This window comes from Myotis brandtii, unplaced genomic scaffold, assembly GCF_000412655.1.
Source record: "Myotis brandtii unplaced genomic scaffold, ASM41265v1 scaffold1064, whole genome shotgun sequence".
Lineage (NCBI taxonomy): Eukaryota > Metazoa > Chordata > Mammalia > Chiroptera > Vespertilionidae > Myotis > Myotis brandtii.
In genome coordinates this window covers 368,986-391,592 of record NW_005353602.1, presented here as the reverse complement: position 1 = coordinate 391,592, position 22,607 = coordinate 368,986, and the positions used below count along the sequence as shown (strand labels likewise).

The window sequence follows — 22,607 nt, the reverse complement described above, 5'->3', positions numbered from 1 at the left end:
TACCCCTCCTTGCCATGCACTCAGAGTGCCGCTGGACTTGGCCACAAGGCCACCGCCTCTGCTTGAGGCTGCCATGAAAGGAATGGGAGGGACCGGGCCCCCTGCCTTCCACTGTGCCCTTTCTACAGCCCCTAAATGCGCTGCCCAGCCGCTGGGGCCCGGCGTGACGGCGGCTCTTTGAAATCACCTGCGGCTCCTGAATAGCCCCTCGGCCGCCCTCACCTCCCTGGTCACCTAGGGCCTTTCTGCCCTCTCCCCACATAAGAGCCACAAACAAGCTGACCGGCTTTGCCTTTTGGGAACTGGTCAGCAAGCCAAGGTCTGTGTTCTGAGCAAGTGCGGGGTGAATGGTTAGCAGCCGAGGACAAAGGCCACCTGGAGGGGACAGCTCCCCGTCCTTCCCCTCGACAGTTCCTGTCTTAGTTTTCCTTTCTTTTCTTTCTGTCTTTTTTAAGGCTCTGCTCTGGATTACTCTTATACAACATAGTCGCGCTTCAGCAGGTCCTTAAAAGATGGTCTTTAGAAAATACAGACAGATCACGTCAAGCCCCTTATAAGGCCCTTGGGCACCCCCACTGCACCCTGGCTGGGCACCGGGCTCTGGTGGACACACCTGCTGTGCCCTCTGGCCACTGGCCATCTCTAAGTGTCCCATGGAGTGTGCATTCCAGGCAGGGAAGCTGGCTCTAACGTACGGGGGGCGGGGGGGGGGAGGAGGTGGTGGTTTCAACCCCAGGAGGAAGCAGAGCAGCGTGAGGGTGATGGGCATGTGACTTCCCAGAGAGGCCAAAGGCGGCCTCTGAGAGGACGATGTTCGGGGGGATCCTGGGAGATGGGGGAAGGAGGCCAGTTAAAGACCTGGGAAAGGGCCGAGGGAACAGTAAGTACTGGCAAAGTGAGGCTAATGTCCACGGCATCTGTGCCAGCTCATCACCCGCCCGCCCGGCACTGCCGTTACTGTACCTGGGACTGCTGTGTCTGGACCACCGGCCCCTGCTGCGGTGTGTGAAGGTCGCGGAGGCCGGGGCGCAGGCACATGAGGGGGCAGCACTGTCCAGCTGCCTGCCTGTGGCTGCTCCTACTTCCGCGTCACTTTTGGCCCATGCCTCCCTGGTCTCGTGAGCAGATCAAAGAAGGCGGTTTGACCTTCTCTCTCCACCTGGGGCTTAGATCTCTTAGGCCTGGACACTGGGGTCGGAGTGGGGGGTGCTGGCCTTGGGTAGAGAAGGGCCAGTGGCACCGAGTGCAGGCGGCAGCCAGGTGTCCTCCTCCTACTGGTAGCTCCGTTTTCAGTGACTTCTGCTGCTAATTTTTGGTCCTTTTGGCACTACCCTGTCACCTTTTCTGGTTTCCAGTTCTTGAGAGGCACGTGGCCTCCTGCTTAGGAGCTACCCAGCCTAGACGGTCTCCCAGCCCCGCGTCTCACTAGCTGCATGGCTTCTGCGAGGGACTTAGCCTTTGCCCTTCTGCACCTTCCTTCCCTCAAGTCTGAGGTGGGCTTAATCATAACCTTCTTCTTAGGACTGTTGTGAGAATTAAATAGGTTGATGGGTATGAGGTGCTTAGATATGCATGTTATAGATATATGTATGTATATATGTATGTATATGTATATAATACACACACACACACACACACACACACACACACACATATATATATTTATATATATGCCTAAGTGACTGGCTGACCGGGACCAAAAGTAGCTATGACGCACACTGACCACCAGGGGGGCAGATGCTCAACGCAGGAACGGAAACCACAGGCGTGGAAACATGGAACAGACTGATGACTCTCAGAGGAAAGGAGGGAGGGGGGAGGGCGGGAAGAGATTAACCAAATATCTTATATTCATACTAGAGCAGCGGTCGCCAACTGGTGGTCCGAGGACCACTGGTGGTCCATGGGGTCCGAAAGGTTGATGACCGCTGTACTAGAGGCCCGGTGCACGGTGCCCTCTCGCAATCCAGGACCCCTCGGGATTATCAGAGAGTCGGGTTCGGCCCAATCCCCGCAGGACAGGCTGAGGGACCCTTCTGGTGCACAAATCCGTGCACCGGGCCTGTAGTTGCTATATAACAAACCACTCCAAAGCATAGTGCCTTATGATAGCAACCTCATGTACTTTGCTCATGAACCTGCTTGGGGCAGGGTTTGGGAGGGGCAGCTTCTCTGCTGCCCACACTGTCCGTCTGGACACTTGACTAGAGCAGAGATGGCTCATTCAACTGACTGGCAAGTTGGTGCTGCCTGTGGGCCGGGAGCTCAGCTCATCTGGGCTGTGGCCAAGGGACCTTGGGCCTCCTCGTGGGCCTCTCCACCGGCTGTGTGGGCTTCCTCAACATGGTTCCAAGAGCAAGGGCCCCAAGAGAAAAAGGTGGAAGTAGCCTGGCCGGTGTGGCTCAGTGGTTGAGCATCGACCCATGAACCAGGAGGTCACAGGTTTAATTCCTGGTCTGGGCACATGCCCGGGTTGCAGGTTCAATCCCCAGTAAGGGGCGTGCAGGATGCAGGTGATCAGTGATTTTCTCATTGATGTTTCTATCTCTATCCCTCTCCCTTCCCCTCTCTCTAAAAATCAATAAAAACATTTTTTTAGAAAAGGTGAACTAGAAGCATCAACTTAGACGTCAGAAGTGTCACATCTTCCGTCCTGTCGGTCAAAGTAGTTGCAGAGATTCCCTGGTCTCGAGGGGCAGAGGCACAGGCTCCACCTCTTTGTAGGGAAGGTTCCAGAAGAGCAGGGGGCGTGAAAGGGAATGCTGTGGCTGCCTTTGGAAAATAAAGTCTGCCACGGAATAGATTTGAAATGGGATTCTTTATCCTCGTGCAGGGGGTGATTAGGAGTGTGCATTATGGGGAGCCAAGTTCTCATCACAGATGTTCTTCCTCTGTGTCTCGGTGTCACTGCTGACAGTGTCAGTGGAGACACTTGGGAGTTGTGACAGCAGGTGTAAGTATAAGGATCTTCATGGGCGCCGATTCTGGAAATGCTCAGGGGTGGGTGTCGGGCAGAGCCAAGGCTGCAGCTCTGGCCACCTCTGTCACCGTTCTGTTCTCGGGCAGGCTTTCCCCACGTGGTGGCCGAGGCAGCTGCCTGCAGCAGCGGGGAGAGAGCCCCTCCCCAGTTTCAGCCCTCCCTGGCCGGTCGTGGGGCAGCACCCCTGCCTGAACCAGCCTGTCCGGGGGAGGTGAGGGGCTCTCATTGCACCTGGGCCACCGGCCCAGGAGCCAGGGGTGGATTCGGCCAGAGCCGAAGAATGTTCTCCAAAGGCTGATGGGGCAGCACAGGAAAGGGCATGGGGTCAGCATGCAGAAGCCACAGGTGACCCCGTACCAAGGAGCAAATCCAGTTGTTGTTAATCCTGACCCGAGGATATTTTTCCTTGGATTTTTAGAGAGAGTGGAAGGGACGGGGAGAGACACAGAGAGAGAAACATTGATGTGAGAGAGACACATGGATTGGTTGCCTCCTGCATGCACCCTGACCAGGACCAGGGATCGAGCCTGCAACCTAGGCACGTGCCTTTGACTGGAATTGAACCCGGGATCCTTCAATCCACGGGCCACCATTCTAACCACTGAGCAAAACTGGCTAGGGCCAAATCCAGTTATTTTTCATTTTTGACTAAGTAGAATATTAACACACTTCCAAAAGCCAAAAGTAAACAAAAAGTAGGAGGGATACTTCTGCCCCGTTTCCCACCTCTCTTGTGGGTAACCGATTTCACTGAGTTCTAACTTCTCTTCCTCTTTTTCTTTTCTGTATAGTGGGTAGCTGTATGTTTTCGCTTCCTCCCTTTTTTTACACCAAAGATATTTGTGCTCTTGTGTACTTGCTTTTTCACTTAACAAGACAAGGAAAAATATTGTTACGTAGCCATACTAATTCTTGCTGTCCTGGTGCGTGGGGCGGAGATTGACGTATAAGTGATGGTGCGCCTGTCAGAGCACGCGAGGCGGCGGCCAGCCCTTTCCTCTGGGGAACAGCGTCTCTGTGCTCTTCTCCTGGGCTGTGCGTGACTCTCTCTCCTCTTCCACTGCAGATGGAGGCAGCTATCCCGTCCCCGGCTCCCAGGCCTCCAGCCTGAGCTCAGAGGGCGAGAGTTTCCCCTCGAGCCCCACTGGACACAACTGGGAGATGAATTACCAGGAGGCGGCCATCTACCTCCAGGTGAGCATCTCTGGGTCAGGACTTGGCCCTTCTTGGTGGTGTCGGGAGGCAGGGCTCTGTTGGCTGCCCAGGAATTTGGTTCCGGCTTCGGTTCTCTGTGCGTGAGCTTCTCGCCTTACGGTGGGGAGAGCCAGCCTGATGGTGCCTGCACTGGACGGGCGATGTACGTGGGCTCGTCAGGTGACCCCAGCTTGTGGCTCCACCTGCCCCCAGGCTCCCTGAGTCCAAAGCCATCCACCTAGTAAGTTGCAGAGCGTGGATGTAAACTTCATCTATCTAGTCTCCAAGTGATGGTCTTTCTTCTATACATTGTTGCCTCATTTCTATAGCTACCACATGTATGCACTTGAAAATGAGCCGTGTGGTTGTGGGAAAAGAGGTTACAAAACAGGACTTATATGAGCATTGTTGTATAGCATTTATGTACACACACACACACACACACAAACCCATATATTGCTGTTTATATAGATACTAGAGGCCGATGCACAAAATTCGTGCACGAGTAGGCCTTCTTTCCCCCGGCTGCCGGCACTGGCTTCCCTCTGGCACCCAGGACCTGGGCTTCCCTTGCAGCCCCGGCTTCGTCTGGAAGGTCGTCCGGTTTAATTAGCATATTATGCTTTTATTATTTTAGATGTACTAGTATATAGCTACAGATACCTGTGTGTGTGTGTGTGTGTGTGTGTGTGTGTGTTTGCACAGACACCCATTCACATCTGGAAAGTTGTTTATCTCGATATATATTTTTTTTTTAAATATACTTTATTGATTTTTTTACAGAGAGGAAGGGAGAGGGATAGAGAGTTAGAAACATCGATGAGAGAGAAACATCCATCAGCTGCCTCCTGCACACTCCCTACTGGGGATGTGCCCGCAACCAAGGTACATGCCCTTGACCGGAATCGAACCCGGGACCCTTGAGTCCGCAGGCCGACGCTCTATCCACTGAGCCAGACCCGTTAGGGCTATCTCGATATTAAAGGTGATTATATTTAGCTGATGGAATTTTTACAACCTTATAATCCTGTGTATTATTTGAATGAGTTTTACCCAAAATGCACCTTTAAAAAAAAAAATCAGAGCAGAACTGCGATCTCCATGAGCAGTATTTGTGGCTGTTTCTGGAGGGTGGGCTGAGCCGCTGTCGGATGGTCTTCCTCTTCCTGCTTCGTGCTGAGCTGCAGCGCAGATCCTGACCAGGTGGCTGCAGACCCTGACCAGGTGGCTGGTGTACTTGGCTCATCGGCCCCTTGCTGCTAGAGGCTGCCTGGCCCCTGCAGTTTCTCCTCTTCCCAGAGTTTATCTGTCAACTCCATCACCTCGGGAGCCGGGTGTCAGCGGTCGTAGTGCCTCCGAGATGGTTCTTGTTTGCTGTGTGGGCTTCTCCTCAGGGAGCGGAGAGTGGAGGCCTGGACGTCACGTAGCACTGGCCGCCTTCTTATTTTTCGTAATCTCCTTCACGATCAGCAGCCAGGAAACAAGGCCCTTGTTCTCCCTCCTTGGGGTCTGGCGCAGCACCCAGTGACCCGGGTCATATTTCACTCCGTGCTCATTGGTGGTGGCCTCAGCCTCCACCTCCTCGGTGGCCATTCCGAGTCCCAGAGTTAAGCTTGAGCCCCCCCCTCCCCCCCCCAGTGGTTTCTGCTAGTCAGACCTTCCCTGCTGGCTGCTTGTGGGAAGAAATGTCCCAAGAATTGCATTTTTTAATCATCCAAACCAGAAGCGTCCAGGCCGCCATGGGCATCTCGCCATGGGGCAGCGTGAAAACCACAGCCCTGCGCAGATCACAGGGCCGGGAGCCAGGCCTGCCCCCTGCCCTCTGTGTGACCGCCGGCGTGTTTGTTCCCTCCGTCGACCTGCCCCGTCCAGTCTGGTTTGTCTTCATGTTTTGGTACTGAGGGTAGTGACGCATCCAACTTCAGGAAGCGACTTCTTCAAAGCTCCTTGGTAAACCACAGTCGCGGCCAGCGCTGCCCGCCTCCCAGCTACTGGGTGAATGGTCGCCGAGCGGGGCTGGTGTCGGGAGAAGTGGTCTCTTGCAAAACGGTTCATCCTACCAAACATCTATTAAACACCTACTGTGTGTACCAGACGCCATCCCAAGTGTCTTCCCGGAGCCCCGTGAGGAAGGGGAGAGCCGTCTCGCTGACAGCTGGAGAGGGGGTAGCCCAGGGAGGTGTGGGGCAGCCCGTGCTTGCTGATCCCGGGACCCCCCACCCCCAGCTCTTTACATTCTACAGACATTTCTGAGAGTGAGCACTTGGCCTCGAGGGACCAGTTGTGCCCAGTTCTCTACTTTCTCTGGACCTTTTTTTAAAAACACATCTTTATTGATTTCAGAGAGGAAGGGAGAGGGAGAGAGAGAGAGAGAAACATCAATGATGAGAGAGAATCATCGGTCGGCTGCCTCCTGCACGACCCCCCACCCCGATAGAGATTTAGTCTGCAACCCGGGCATGTGCCCTGGCCGGGAATCGAACCTGATTCATAGGTTGACACTCAACCACTAAGCCACTCTGGCTGGGCTGGGCTTTTTTTTGTTGTTGTTAATCCTCATCTGAGAATGTTTTTTCCATTGATTTTTAGAGAGTTGAAGGGAGGGGGAGAGACAGAGAGAGAGCAACATTGATGTGAGAGAGACATCAATTGGTTTCCTCCTGCACAACCCTGACCAGGGCCGGAAGTGAGCCTACAACTGAGATGGGTGCCCTTGACTGGAAATGGAACCCACGAACTTCAGTCCATGGGCCAACACCCTAACTCAGTGGTCGGCAAACTGCGGCTCGCGAGCCACATGCGGCTCTTTGGCCCCTTAAGTGTGGCTCTTCCACAAAATACCGACTTCTACGCATGGGCCACGAAGGAAGGGAGAGGGAGAGAGAGAGAGAGAAACATCAATGATGAGAGAGAATCATCGGTCGGCTGCCTCCTGCACGACCCCCCACCCCGATAGAGATTTAGTCTGCAACCCGGGCATGTGCCCTGGCCGGGAATCGAACCTGATTCATAGGTTGACACTCAACCACTAAGCCACTCTGGCTGGGCTGGGCTTTTTTTTGTTGTTGTTAATCCTCATCTGAGAATGTTTTTTCCATTGATTTTTAGAGAGTAGAGGGATGGGGGAGAGACAGAGAGAGAGCAACATTGATGTGAGAGAGACATCAATTGGTTTCTTCCTGAACAACCCTGACCAGGGCCGGGAACCCACGACCTTCAGTCCACGGGCCAAACCCTAACCACTCAGCAAAACCGTCTAGGGCCCTCTGGACCTTTAATTCTTTGATTCCTCCACGTGGTTTTTAGGAATCAGCAAGCCTTTTAAGCCCCATCAGCAGGCCAGGGCGAGACTTAACTGCACGGTTTGTGGCCATAAGACTAGAATTTCCATCGTCTTCCGTCTCTGGCCTGAACCTCCTCTTACCCGCTAGGCCCTTCCTCTCACCCTGGCCCACGGCGCAGCCTTGGTGCTGTGCTCAGAGGCTCGCCGCCCCTGTGGCTCTTGTTTCCGCAGGAAGGCGAGAATAACGACAAGTTCTTCACCCACCCCAAGAATGCCAAAGCGCTGGCGGCCTACCTCTTCGCACACAACCACCTCTTCTACCTGATGGAGCTGTCCACGGCCCTGCTGCTGCTGCTGCTGTCGCTGTGCGAGGCCCCTGCCGTCCCCGCGCTCCGCCTCGGCATCTACGTGAGTGTCCTGATGGCTGGGAGCCGCTGCTCCCTGCGGGCAAGCGCCAGGAACCTCGCTTGGGCTAATGCAAGCTTAAGCTTAAAGGGGAACTTTCTGGAAGGGCAGACAGTGCAAATGGATTGAAAACAGGCCCTGGGAGGCCCTCGAGGCCTCGGGAGCAGCAGTGACTCTCTGGTCCTCTGGGGGTCCCTGTGGAGCGAATGCACTTTCCTCACTCAGTCTGACTGTGATTCTGCTCGCTTGCTCGGAAGTGCCAGGGGAGGGTGCCATCTGATGGCCTCACTTGGGACCAGCGGCCACACCTCGGCGCCAGGTGGGCAGCACACAGCACACCCGATGGCAGTCCCTCCCACTCTTTCCAGCCTCAGGAGAGGCGGTCGGGTGCGATGGCCAGCGGAGGACAGGGGTCCGGCGATGCCATGTCTCCGCACCCTGTGGTTGCAGGTCCACGCGACCCTGGAGCTGTTCGCCCTGATGGTGGTCGTCTTTGAACTCTGCATGAAGTTGCGGTGGCTGGGCCTCCACACCTTCGTCCGGCATAAGCGGACCATGGTCAAGGTGGCGTGTCCATCTCCTTACAGCATTTTCTCCCCTGGCACCTTCAATCCCGACTCTTCACTTCACTTCCAAATCCCCCGACGCTCGGTAGTGTAACCCGGGGTCCCCACCCTCGCTGCGCCCCAGCCTCGCAGAGCCGTGCTCCGAGGTCGCGGCCACGGTCACGCTGACAGCAGCTGGTGTGATTCGGAATTTGGGGCGCCGAGCACGGGCGCGGTAACCCTCGCGGCAGATGCATTACTATTCCTAGTTCACATCCAGCCACAGCAGAGAATGGGATCTAATCCCAGCGAGAATGGGATTCAAACCCAGGTCTGGCTGGCCTCCAAGCCCACGCCGACCTGTAAGCAGCATCGGACACGTTCTCTCTGTGCTGCAGAGAGAGGCACGAGTAGGAATGCGTCCGAGTGGCACTTTGCAGTGTAAAAGGCATGCACAGTTGTCCAGAGAAAGTGCCCGAGGAATTGAAGAGCAAGGTGTGCTTCGGACCTATCTCAGAGGTCTTCACGGTGCAAGTCAGGAGAGCCGAAGCCAGGGTTGGTAGACGTGGCCGGGCAGAGTGGCAGGGTTTTTTTGTTTGTTTTTGTTTGTAAGAAATAAAGGAGCGGGGAGATGGAGAGAAACATTAATGTGAGAGAGACATCGATTGGTTGCTTCCCACACTCTGACCAGGGGTTTGAGCCTAGGTACGTGCCCTTGACCGAAGTCGAACCTGGGACCCTCCCATCTCCAGGCCAACACTCTGCACTGAGCCAAACTGGCGGGGGCAGTTTTTTTTAAAAAAATATGTTTTTATTGATTTTAGAGAGAGGAAGGGAGAGGGAGGGAGAGAGAGAGAAAAATCAATGATGAGAGAGAATCCTTGATCGGCTGCCTCCTGCATGCCCCCCCACTGGGGATCGAGCCCACAACCTCGGCATGTGCCCTGACCGGGAATCGAACTGTTACCTCCTGGTTCATGGGTCGATGCTCCATCACTGAGCCACACCGGCCGGGCTGAGTGTCGAGTTGCTCAGTGAATACCCTCTGAGGTGCTGCTGGGAGCATTGCTCTCTAGGTCATCCTCCTGCAACCACACACCAGTGCCACTGCCCAGGGCCCTTCCCCAGGGGCTACTGGATGTTGGGGGCGGGCGCTAGAGAGAAGGGATGGGCCTCCCGAGACCAGGGTGGGCATTCCCTAGCGAGCCCTGAGCTCAGGGTATTCGGGAGGCGTCTGGGCGGAGGAGCTGACACTGCTCTTTGCCTGTCCGCCCCCAGACCTCCGTGCTGGTGGTACAGTTCATCGAGGCCATCGTGGTGCTGGTGCGGCAGACGTCCCACATGCGGGTGACCCGGGCGCTGCGCTGCATTTTCCTGGTGGACTGTCGGTACTGCGGTGGCGTCCGGCGGTAAGGCCTGGGGGAGGAGCTGCTCAGACAGTCGCTATCCTGACCTGGCCTGGACCCCTGGGCCAGTGGAGCAGGACCCAGTGAGTCAAGTAGCCATAAGATCCATCCTGCACGTCGGTAGAGTCTAACTCAGCACGCTCACCTCCCTCTGCCTCTCGACCCCACAGAGAGGAAGGCTATTCCCCCTGAAGCTTAGGTGTCCCGACCCCAGGCCTACATCCCAGCTTTCTCTAAGCAGAGGGGCTGGCTCCTCTCCAGGCACATTATCTGCCCAACACAGCAGCAGCAGCGCTCGTAGCAGGCAGCTTGGCAAAAGGTCCACGTGACTCAGGCTGTCCTGGTGCCTCCCCCGAGACCGGGGCACTGCACCCGAACAGGCCGTCAGCCTGGAGTTAGACTGAGCTTTGAGGTCCATCTGGAGAATCCATTGGCTGGGGGACTGTTGATAAGAATGGGCTGGCAATTCATTCCCTGTGCATCCTCAACGCAGGACACAAGTGTCCTAGGGCCAGGTGGCCCCGAGCTGTCTCCATGCCCCCACTTCTCGGGGAAGCGACCTCTGCACCGAGTCTGTGCCCTCAGCCTTCTGCTGCCCCCGCCACACACACACAGGGAACACCCCGCTGGACCCCGCAAACGGGAGGAGGGGGTGTCTGTGCTGCACCTGCCTCCCTTCTCCCTGTCACCACTGAGTGCAGGTCCTGCAGGACAGCACTGAGTGTGATGTCACCAAGCCGGGGCGCAAGGGGGGTTAGTGTTCCGAGTCAGGAGCACCAGACCCGGGTCTCCATGAGTGCGTGTTCCCCTGAGGAGTCCGGACTGTGCTCCTCGGGCCCACCCCGGGCTGCACCTCACCCCCGCTCCCCAACCCCCCTGTCTCCCCAGCAACCTTCGGCAGATCTTCCAGTCACTGCCACCCTTCATGGACATCCTGCTGCTGCTGCTCTTCTTCATGATCATTTTCGCCATCCTCGGTGAGTTCCCTGCGCCGGGGCCAGGCCGTCTCTAAAAGCAAAGTCACCATGGGAGGAAAGCTTACTTTGATAGTTTTGGAAATTCAGAAAGGTTTTACAAGTGATATAAACAGCCCTAGCTGGGTTGTTCAGTGGTTAGAACGTTGGCCCGCAGACTAAAGGGTCATGGGTTCGAGTCCGGTCAAGGGTATGTACCTCGGTTGTAGGTTACAGGCTTGATCTCCAGGTTGGGGCGCATGTGGGAGGCAACCAGTCAATGTGTCTCTCTCATGTCGATGTTTCTTTCTCTGTCTCTCCCCCTCCCACTCTCTTTAGAAATCAATGGAAAAAATATTCTTGGGTGAGGATTAACAAAAACAACAACAAACAAAAACCAAATGATATAAACACCCAGGGACTCCAATTTAGGAAATGAAGAGTTAGAAATAAAAGGGAACCCCCTTTGTAGCCTTTCATGACCTTAATTGCCCCCCCCCCCCCAGGTGCCTGCATCCTAGGCTTAGCATTGCTACTTGTGTCTGTATAGTTTCACTTTATGCTTATGTTTCCTTAAGCAACACATAGATTCTATTATTGCTTTGCATATTCAAAATAGTTGTGTAAATGGTTACGAAACGTGGTGTCCCCTTCTGCAAGGTGCTCTTTGCTCAACACTAGGCATGTGACGTTTATTCATGTTGATGGATGCAGATGTCACAGGAGTGTAGTGAATGGGCCCAGATTTATTTATCTGTTCTCTTGTTGGTGGGCATTTTCCACTATCACAAGCCACAGGGCAGTGAACACTCATGTGTTTCCTGGCGGACACGTGGAGACTTTCCCTGCGGCACGCGGAGGGCTAGGGTCTGTGCACTTCAGCATCACTAGATAGAAGAGCAAGATCATGGCTTTCTGACCCCGAGGAGGCCTTGCCTCTTCAGATGAGGCCGAGGATTAGTGCGGCACCCCATGCAGGCACAGGGCTTCGCCAGCGGCGGTCCCGGCACGATGAGGAAGCTGAGGCCCCTCCTCAAGTCCTGGCGTGGCACAGCCAGTGGCCCATAGTGCTCTGACTCTACGGCCAGCCCCTGCGTCTGTGACTGGTGTGTCCCGAACTTCTGGCTCCCGTTCCACCTCCCTCCACCATCTGGGTGGCACTTCGTGCTCCAAGGGGGCTGACTTCCCCTGAGGGCAGACTTTCCCACTTTTCCCACAGGATTTCAAGGACTCAGGGGAATAGCCCATTCAAAGGAGGAAGTGAATGCCGTTCCCACCCCGGGACCCTTGGCTGTAGGGAAACAATGGAGTCCCTTTGGAATTATTACTTGGCCGGCACATTCTCAAAACCAGAGGTCTGGATTCCAAGTCCAGCCTATGCATGAGTTTTGTGTGGTCTGAAAATTTGGAGCCAGCATTTTAAAATCAGATTTTTATACAAAATGACAGATTTCCAACCTTTTTAGTACTACACTTGATGGTGCTCGGGCCACATTTCCGAATAGCTGCGGTTACCCAGTGCCCGGTAGCACCCGCTTCCTTTACTTCAGAGCATGTGTTCCCCAGAGTGCGCAGTTCCCACCATTCCCTATTGTCTCCCTCGGCGCACTGCTCTCATTTACGTGTATTGGTCCAATCCTTTGACATCTTTTCAATCTGTTTTCTGCTACCTTCCAGGTTTCTACTTGTTCTCCCCTAATCCTTCAGACCCTGTAAGTAATCATGCATGTTTTGTCCATTTCTTCCTTTATGTGAGGCCATTCCCCTCTGACAAGGTGGCTGGGCTGACTCAGTGGTCGGCAAACTGCGGCTCGCGAGCCACATGCGGCTCTTTGGGCCCTTGAGTGTGGCTCTTCCTAAACCTTAGGAGTACCCTAATTAAGTTAATAACAATGTACCTACCTATATAGTTTAAGTTTAAAAAATTTGGCTCTCAAAAGAAATTTCAATCGTTGTACTGTTGATATTTGGCTCTGTTGACTAATGAGTTTGCCGACCACTGCTTTAGCTACATTAGGGAGGGAGGCCTGCCTGGCTTTGCATCACAGCTGACGGCCCCTGAAAGTCCCCATCACCCCGACTTGAGCCGTTTTCCTTCCTTGCGCATTAAGGGGCGTGGTTTCCTACCCTGAGAGTCGTGTTTCCAAGATCAGATTTGGAACATGGGAACGTTTTGGTGGAGGTTACAGTGAAGGAGATCCAAGCTAATTGTGCAAACGTGATTTTCTGGGAGAAAAGTCCCAAAGTCACTTGTCTGCTTCTACTAGAAGCGTGGAGCTCAGGAAGGCGGAGTCCTTACTCCTGTTTGCTCATCCCTCAGGGATCCCGTGGGAGGAGGCAGAGTTGGTGGGGTGGGGCGGGGCGGGGAGGGCAGGGCACTCCGGGGGCCCATCGCAGGCTGGCCCAGGCTGCCGTGTGCGTTCTCTGGCTGGCCAGCATGCCCTTCTGCCTCCTTTCCCCAACAGTACTTCAGCACCCTGGAGAGCAGCATCGTCAGTCTGTTCGTCCTCCTGACCACAGCCAAGTGAGTGTGGGCTCTGCTCTGGCTGCTGCCCTCGGCTTGTGCCCAGGGTCTTCCCAGCCCAGGACATTCCCCGTCTCAGCCCAGACAGTGCTCGGGGCACTGGGAGGAATGGGGGTGGCCTGGTGACTCTGGCCCGTGGGCTGAGAGCCAGGACGGTGGGGTGGGCTGGGGCTGGGAAGGCAGGAAAGAGAGATGTCTTTAGAGAAGACGAAGACGGGCAGACAGGGCCCCACGGGCAATGCTCTGCAAATGCAGTTTCCCAGACGTGATGATGCCTTCCTACTCCCGGAACCCCTGGTCCTGCGTCTTCTTCATCGTGTACCTCTCCATCGAGCTGTACTTCATCATGAACCTGGTGAGTGGCCGTGTCTCGTCTCCGCTGGCGGCAGCTGCCACAGTGCTGGGTGCCATGGGCATGGAAGAGGAGGCTCCGCATCGGCATGGACTGGGGGTGCCAGGCTGTAGTCAGGTGTGGTGTGGGGGCCAGCATGGCAGCCTCCCTGGGTTATTCCCGTCATGGCTGCTGATGGTGCTAATGTTGGAGCAAGGCTCCCCTGGGACCTTTTCTTTCTCACCGCAGACATATAACAACTGTTAAAGCTGGCACCGAGTAAGCCTCACCCAGGCTCTGTGCAAAGTGGATTAAATGATTTAACACAACAGCCCTGGAGGTCCCTTTATGATTCTCAGTGTGCAGATGGGGAAACTGAGGGTCGGGTGGATAGAGTGAGAGGCCCACGGCTGCGCAGCTCGGGGTGGCCAGGCGAGCTGGTGTGATCCAAGCCCTGCTCGGAACCGCTTGGTCCTTCGGCACCCACGTCCTGGAATATCTTGCGTATTTCCACCCCGTTTATCACGAACCACTGGAAGTTCCAATACAGGACACACTGTTAGGGGCAGGGGAAGTCCCCGTGCACACTGGGACTCTGGAGGCATTCGAGGAGGCGCGGCTGGCCACCAGGCATATTCCTGCCATTGGCCAATCACCGTTAGGCAGGTGCCAAGACAACACATCAGCACCAGAATTACCAGGGAGAGGCTCTTACTAATCTTGTGTTTTTATGCTTCTGAGGAGCATTCTCACACCAGGCATCACAGCCAGGCCCGCGGTAGAAGACACTTGCTCACCCTAGCCAGTTTGGCTCAGCGGATAGAGTGTCGGCCCGTGGATTGAAGGGTTTTGGGTTCGATTCTGGTCAAGGGCATGTACCTTGGTTGCAGGCTTGACCCCCAGCCTCAAGGCGTGCAGAGAGAAACCAATCGATGTTTCTCTCACATTGATGTTTCTCTCTCTGTCCCCCTCCCTTCCACTCTCTCTAAAACACAATGGAAAAATATCCGCAGGTGAGGATTAAGAAAAAGAAGAAAATGCTTTCTCAGGAGCAGACATGTGAAATCTAAAAGTGTGAAGTCTTAAAAAGGAATATTTTTTAATCCCTCAAAACCAAAAAGAAATATGTTAGCTATCTTCATACACATTACAGTTCTTATATACCGTCCTTAGTTTAGAATCATAACAACGTATTATGTGTAATTGATTTAATTTGTTGTGAAAATCCCGGGTGGGGGGTCTGTGAACCGCAGCCTGCTGGCCAAAGCCTGCACTCGTAAATAAAGTTTTATTGGCACACAGCCACGCCCATTAGCTTCTGCATCCTCTGTGGCTGATTTTGTGCTGCAACTGCAGAGACCATCTGGCCTTCAGAGCCTGAAATAGTTGTTGTCTGGCTCTTTATGGAAAAGTTTGCTGACCTTTTCTTGACCGAAAGGAAAAAAATTGGAGGGGGGGCCATTTGAAGGAGTCGAAAGGACAGGAGAATTTCCCTCAAAATATTTTTGAAAGAAAAAGAAAGTGCTTCCAAAAAGGCTTCTTTCAGATTCGGCTCCCGCCCTCCCTCGCCCTCTGGTGATGCAGGCTGTGCGGTGAGCTGACCTTGGGATTGGGCGGTTCCGGAACGTTGGGCCCTCGAGGAAGGCCTCCTGTTCCCGATTCCTGGGGCCAGTGCACGAAACTGTGACTCACCAGGACGGGAACGAGGGGGCGAGGGGGAGGCAGGCTCCATCATGCTGATGCTCCTCCGAGCTCCGGGGCCAGGAGGGCACAGGATGGACACAGCCTCCCAGGCCTTCGGCCATTGGCCACCGGCCATCAGACTGAACTGACTGGGGCATAGAGCCCAGCATGAGCTTCCTTCCCACCTTATAAAACTGCCCAGTCAGGGACGAGCTGTAGGTGAAGTACCCAGGGAAATGTAACGTTTTCGTGTGTCTGAAGAGAGAAAATTTACAAGTGGCGATACATGGCCTTCCTCTTTGACTTGGAGACAAACTCCTGCGAAAGGGTTACCCCAACCCTCTCCCCCTCCCTGGGTCAGGGCGTGGGGGGGCGGAGAGTGCCCTCTAGAGGCAGAGGGTACACTCCCGACCCCTTGAGGTCCCACCGTGCAAGGGAGCCAGGTCTCTGCTCTTCCCTCACAGCTTCTGGCCGTGGTGTTCGACACCTTCAACGACATCGAAAAACGCAAGTTCAAGTCTTTGCTGTTGCATAAGCGAACCGCCATCCAGCACGCGTACCGCCTGCTCATCAGTCAGCGGGTAGGGGCGTGGGGCCAGGCCAGGAGGGGTTTGGTCCCCAGTCCCCCTCCTTTGCCCTGGGCAGCCCCTAAGCATGGCAGGCCAGCAGCTTTAGAAACAGGAGTCCTTGCCCACTGGGTGTGGCTCAGTGGTTGAGTGTTGACCTGTGAACTTGCAGGTCCCCGGTTGGATTCCCCGTCAGGGCACATCCCTGGGTTGTGGGCTGAATCCCCAGTTTCTCTCTCATCGATGTTTCTATCTTTCTGTCCCTCTCCCTTCCTGTCTCTCTTAAATCAATAAAAACATATTTTAAAAATAGCCCTAGCCGGTTTGGCTCAGTGTTAGAGCTTCAGCCTTCGGACTCAAGGGTCCCGGGTTCGATTCCGGTCAAGGGCACATGCCCCGGTTGCTAGCTCGGTTCCCAGTAGGGGGCGTGCAGGAGGCAGCCAATCAGTGATTCCCTCTCATCATTGATGTGTCTATCTCTCTCTTCCTCTCTGAAATCAATAACAAAAAGAAAATGAAAATAAAGCAGGGGTCCCTCCCTTGGGAGGATAAGAAGGAGCCGGGCACCCGGGATCCAAGCCGTGCTGGGCAGCCGGAGTCGTCGCCCCCAAGGGAGGAGGCAGTGGGGCTCTGCCTTTGCCTGTGTTGACCTGCCATCCTTCCTCTCCCCCAGAGCCCCGCCGGCATCTCCTACAGGCAGTTTGAAGGCCTGATGCGCTTCTACAAGCCCCGGATGAATGCCTGGGAGCGCTACCTGACTTTCAAGGCCCTGAATCAGAGCAACACCCCTCTGCTCAGGTAAGAGTGCCGGCCAGGTGGGGGCGCTGTGGCCCACGGAGGTATTCAGGGGAGGGAGCTGGAGCGGCCAAGGCACCAGGAGGTAGGTGGGCAAAGAGCCTGTTAGAACAGTGGTTCTCAACCTTCCTAATGCCGCAACCCTTTAATACAGCTCCTCATGTTGTGGCGACCCCCCCAACCATAAAATTATTTTCATTGCTACTTCATAACTGTAATTTTGCTACTGTTATGAATCATAATGTAAATATCTGATATGCAGGATGTATTTTCCTTGTTACAAATTGAACATAATTAAAGCATAGTGATTAATCACAAAAACAATATGTAATTATATATGTGTTTTCTGATGGTCTTAGACGACCCCTGTGAAAGGGTCGTTCAACCCCCAAAGGGGTCGCGACCCACAGGTTGAGAACCGCTGTGTTAGAGACTTTAGTTTTCGTCAGGATTCTCTCTGCAAGTGACAAAAGTTCCACCCAAATTTAATTCGGGCTCACTTGACAAAAAATGGAATATATTGGATCATTAAGTAGACTGACCCAGCTGCTCACTTTTGATCTAAGAATGAGTGGGGTTGTTGCATATGAGCAGGTCCACAGAGGGGTGTTCGCACCCTCACACGCACACACACACACATATGCAGGCATGCACACACGCACACGCACAGGGCAGTCTCGACCTTCTAGATGGCTGCTGACCGAACCCTTCTTTTTAGTTTCAAAAGAAGCAGGCCAGCTGCAGATATGAGCATGAGTGAGTTGTTTGGGCTGAAGTCTCAGCCCATTTGTCCCATTAAGTTCTCTGCTAATGGAGCCTCAGCCCCGTCCATGTAAGAGTTATAATGATTCAGGGGGCCTGAAGCTGTCACTCAGTTAAACTGAGAGGATTAAGTATTCATAGGGCCTGGGGGAGGTCAGAATGCCTGCAGGGGAGGCTCCTCCCTCCCCCACTTACATGCTGGGACTCCCAGCCGTCCCCTCCCCCTTCCCTCCTTCCCCCTTCAAAGGTGACCACAGGCAGGCGAGTGACACAAGTAAAGCTCAGTGGGAGCGTTCTGATTTTGTAAATTTTGTTTTGCCTTTTCCTGTTGCTGTGACAGCCTGAAGGACTTTTATGATATCTATGAAGTCACCGCCTTGAAGTGGAAGGTAAGACCAGAGAGGGAGCAGGTGGACAGCTCCACGGGGGGATGAGGCTGACAGGCACCCGAGGGCCAGTTCTTTTTTTATTTTTAAAATATATTTTTATTGATTTCAGAGAGGAAGGCAGAGGGAGAGAGAAACATCAGTGATGAGAGAGAATCATGATCAGCTGCCTCCTGCACGCCCCACACTGGGGACCGAGCCTACAGCTTAGGCATGTGCCCTGACCGAGAATCGAACCGTGACCTCCTGGTTCATAGGTGCTCAACCACTGAGCCACCACGGCCGGGCCGAGGCCCAGTTCTTTCCTGGCTGGAACAACACCTCAGTCTGGGCACTTCAGGGAGCCCAGGTGGCCCGGGCCCCCCATCTGCCTTTACACGTGTGATACAGTGTCCTGGTCACAGGCACTGAATCTCGGCCCCATTAGTCACCCTGTGACTTCGGGCCACTTATCTGACTTTGGCCAGGTTGTCGCACCTGGGAAATGGGCTAACAGTAGTTCTGACCTCCAGCTCTTTTCAGGACGATATAAAATAAGGCACGTGCGTGGCCCATGGAAATGATCCGTAGCCATTGGCTGGCCTTATTGTTACTTAGACCCGGAGTGTTCTTCCTGTTCCCCAAGTTAGAGCCTGGTGAGCAGGGAAGGACCGTGGCCTCCTGGCCCCCAGGGTCAGGTTCTCATCCCTGGTCCGAACCCCTCTCCCACGGCCCTGTTTCCTGAGCAGGCGAAGAAGAATCGAGAACACTGGTTCGATGAGCTTCCCCGGACAGCCTTCCTCATCTTCAAAGGTAAGGTTCCCCCTGAAGGTGTGTTATGGCGGCAGGAGAGTGTGATTCCCCAGCAGGGACATAGTGTTAGGGACCAGGAAGGAAATCGGCAACTTCAAAACCAAACCAAAAGACGTCTGTGGACTATCCAGTTCATTAAAGGAAGTTTACCAAGTCTGATAGCAGAAGACCATCTCCCACCCAGAAATAACCACTGTTCATGTTCTGATGTGTTGCTTTCTGACATTGGTTACTTTTTCTGCACATTTTAAAATCGTGGGACTGCAGTATGTATTCTGTTCTGAAACCTGCCTTTTTATCGGCTGGTGTATTTTGCCCTTCCCCCGTGGCAGGGTGTAGACCCAGTGTACGTGATCCCTTGCGCAGTATAAAATTCAACCATTTTACATCCGAGTGCCCGTATTGTTTACCTGACAGTCCCCCCTTCACTTAAGGCCAGTTTTGAAGTTGTACGTGGGGGTGTGAGCTCACGGAGTTTCTCGTGTAGAAAGCCCGAAGCCTGGGTCTGGGCCGCCATGAATACGAGTAACGATGGGAGAGCCTTGTTTGTGATTTCTCCCACCGCTGGGGCGATATCTGATATTCTCTCACGGGTTTTCCATTCTGCTGAGATGGTAGTGACTCAAGTGGATGAGGAAATGGTCCCAGGCCGAGGCCTGCGGGATTGTAGGTTTCAGCAGTGGCAACAACGCCGTGTTCTGTTCTGTCCCGGCCTGGGTTGCCCAGTCTGTCCCCAGAGCAGCTGTGGTCTGTGCCGCTGTGTCCGGGTGTCTGAGTGTCATTGGCAGAACAGGCCCTTCCGTTTTCTCCCCTGGACATCAATACCCTGGTGGCTTACGTGCACGCACTATGGAGTCAGGGAGCGCATACTTGCACATGAAGACTTCGATGCTAACATTTCCTCTCTTCCAACAGGAGTTAACATCCTGGTGAAGTCCAAAGCCTTTCAGTATTTCATGTGTAAGTGCGACCCACCCAGCTCTGGGCCCTCTGCTCCCGGGTCTCACTCCTTCAGAGGGTGGGAGGCCGGAGATCGGTCCTACAGTCGCCGTGTGGACTGCTCATCGTAGAAAGTTCCGGGGGACGTCCACGTGCCCAGCACCCAGTCGAGGCAATTACCACCCAGTGGCCAGTCTTTCTTGTGCACCTGCGCCCTCACTTGGGCTCGCTGTACCATCTAGGCCTGGAGTTTTGGAAGCAAATTCCAGAACCACAGGGTGTGATGGGTGGATAAGTCACTTGGGTCTGTTTTAATCTGTAGGTTCCTCCTCCATCCCTCTTCTCCCTCTGGCACTGTGTAGTTGAAGAACCAGGACTGTTCCCTTTTCCTCTTGTTTGTTTTTGCATATCCCCTGTGACTTATTTCCGGTAATTTTACATCTTGTCACCTCCCCCAGTGGGCACCTTTTATCATGGCTTATTCATCCATGTTTTAAAATCTCTGAATGGGTGCATATATATGCATATATCTCTGTCTTCAGTAAACAATAGCAGACTTTACACACTTTTTTTTGGTTAATAATAAATCCTGGAGACCACGCCACAGTAATATATAGAGATGTGTCCCCCCCCCTTTTTTTTATAGTTGATAGGCCATCTTTTTTTTTTTTTAATCTTCACCCAAGGATATGTTTTCTTATTGATATTTAGAGAGAATGGAAGGGAGAGAGAGAAAAACGTCAGTGTGAGAAGCATTGATTGGTTGCCCCTCGTACACACCCCAACTGGGGTTCGAACCCACAACCTTCTGATGCACGGGATGGTGCTCCAACCAACTGAGCCACCTGGCCCGGGCGGGTGCACCTTGTCATGACCGCATCGTAGTTTATTCCACCGGCACCGTCCTGACCACCTGGGTGCGTTCTGATGTTTTGCCGTCACAAGTAGTTCTTGAGCGAACAGCTTTCTGGGTACCTGGTGCTGTGTGTTTGCTGGTGTCTCGTTGGAATGGGTACCTGGTGGTATGTTTTTTGCTGGTGTCTCGTTGGGATGGGTTCCTAGCAGTGGGATTGCTCAGTGAAAGGCCAGATCCATATGCATTTTGCTAACTATGCAGTCATTTTAAAAACCAGACATCTCGAAGGAAAAACAAATTCTTCAATACTCAAACCCTTTGTGTATTGTCCATCGTTGATACTGACTTAGAGTAATAGGTTTTACTGAAACATCTTAACTGGTATCCCTGCAGTGACAGAGAGGGCGCTTTTAGAAATTCGTAGCTATTTCTGAGCGAAACCAGCAGTTGATTTAGCTCACGTGGTAAAAGCACTAAGCAGTCACTTGTCCCATGGGTGTGTGGAGCGGCCCAGAAATTGACCAGGTGTGACCTGTAGGTTTCCATGCAGGCCTGTGCTTCTCTGTCTATTGCAGACTTGGTGGTGGCAGTCAATGGGGTCTGGGTCCTCGCCGAGACCTTCATGCTGAGAGGTGAGCCGGCTGGGGGCCTGGCCCGCCCGTGCGCACGCCTGGCCTGCCTCTTGAGCTGCGGCCTCTCTGTCCTACAGGTGGGAACTTCTTCTCCAAGCACGTGCCCTGGAGTTCCCTCGTCTTTCTCACTAGTAAGTCTCTTGTTTTGACTTGGCTTTGCCACCAGCTTGTCTTAAACTCCGGTGGGAGGACGTTCATTGGTTTAGGACCTCGTGGCTCTGAAACGGGGAAGCTTCAGGAAGCAGAAACTGGGTCTGATTCCATCCACCCATTTCAGACTCTCCCCTGGCTCCTCTGTCCTCCATCAAATCTCCATCCCGGCGTGCTCACGTCCCCGGCCGAGCGGGGTCCCTCGGCCACCCGGGCCCCACCCTGCAGCCCTCCTGAGCAGTGCCCTGCTCCCGAGTGCCCCGTGCCCTTTCTCACCTCAGGGCCTTTGCGCGGGTGTTCCTCCGCCTGAAGGACATCCCCCTCCTCCTCCTATAACCCTGAGGGCGCTGTGTCATCGCCCACTCACAGTCTCCTCCTGTCTGCACTCTGAGCTCTGTAGGAGTGGGCACTGCACCGTGCTGGTCACTTTTGCATGTCCAGCACCCAGCACAATGCCTGGCACCGAAGAGGTGCAGGCAGTACCTGCTGGGTGGACAGAAGAGTGGCTGGGCCCTGCCCAGAGAGGGGGAGGGAGTGGAGCCCATACTCTCCCGTGGGGCGTGGCTGTCCAGAGGGCGCACAGCCTGAGGGGGAGGCTGGAGACCTCAAGGGTCTCAGAGAGGAAACTGAGCCAGGCCCGGTGTGGGAGGACACGGCCAACTGCCCGCTCCTGCTCCTGTTCACAGTCTACGGGGTGGAGCTGTTCCTGAAGGTGGCCGGCCTGGGCCCCGTGGAGTACCTGTCCTCCGGCTGGAACCTGTAAGTGACAGCATCTCTGAACCCCGCCTTGTGGGAGCCCCCACCCTCCCCACCCCTACAGGAGGGTGCGCGGCCAGGTCATGGCCTCTCCTGCTGCCTCGCCTGTGGCTCTGAGACTCCCAGGGCTGGGCTCTGTCTTCCCCTCGGGCCACCTAGCCCGTCCCTTCCTGCACACGCCCCCGGGGCCACCACGCCAGCCCCTCCTGCACACGCCACGGGGTCCTGAGGCTGGTGGGCTCTTCGTGAGGCCTTTTTAAAAAAATATATATTTTTATTGATTTCAGAGAGGAAGGGAGAGTGGGAGAGGGACAGAAACAAACATCCATGATGGGAGAGAGTCATGGGTCGGCTGCCTCCTGGACGCCCCACACTGGCATCCAGCCGGCAACCTGGGCATGTGGCCTGACCAGAATCGAACCGTGACCTCCTGGTCCGTAGGTCGACACTCACCCACTGAGCCACACCAGCTGGGCTCTTGCTGAGGCCTCACCCTCCACACCGTCCCCCACACAGCTAAGCCCTTTTCCATAAAACCATGCCGCCCACAGAAGGCAGGCCCACCGCCTCGCCAGGCCCTCCTCCCTGCTCCCCTGAGGCCTCACGCGGTCCCTAGTGGCCCCTTAAAGAGGCCTCCCTGTGAAATCAGGCTACACTCACAAGGCCTGT

The 22,607-nt window shown here is 54.5% G+C and overlaps 1 protein-coding gene across 6 annotated transcripts in view; it reads left to right on the top strand.

The window, feature by feature from the left end:
- TPCN1 (two pore segment channel 1) overlaps positions 1-22,607 on the top strand; it is a 49,482-nt gene that overhangs the window by 17,793 nt on the left and 9,082 nt on the right. For all 6 annotated transcript variants that reach the window (XM_005857019.2, XM_014541064.1, XM_014541060.1 and 3 more), the window contains 16 exons: positions 4,047-4,174; positions 7,689-7,865; positions 8,313-8,426; positions 9,686-9,816; positions 10,702-10,790; positions 12,444-12,478; positions 13,232-13,290; positions 13,546-13,645; positions 15,769-15,885; positions 16,544-16,668; positions 17,768-17,816; positions 18,542-18,605; positions 19,521-19,565; positions 20,976-21,032; positions 21,110-21,163; positions 21,869-21,941. In XM_005857019.2, coding sequence (XP_005857081.1) covers positions 4,047-4,174; positions 7,689-7,865; positions 8,313-8,426; positions 9,686-9,816; positions 10,702-10,790; positions 12,444-12,478; positions 13,232-13,290; positions 13,546-13,645; positions 15,769-15,885; positions 16,544-16,668; positions 17,768-17,816; positions 18,542-18,605; positions 19,521-19,565; positions 20,976-21,032; positions 21,110-21,163; positions 21,869-21,941 — 1,417 coding nt within the window. The remainder of the gene's footprint in view (positions 1-4,046; positions 4,175-7,688; positions 7,866-8,312; positions 8,427-9,685; positions 9,817-10,701; positions 10,791-12,443; positions 12,479-13,231; positions 13,291-13,545; positions 13,646-15,768; positions 15,886-16,543; positions 16,669-17,767; positions 17,817-18,541; positions 18,606-19,520; positions 19,566-20,975; positions 21,033-21,109; positions 21,164-21,868; positions 21,942-22,607) is intronic.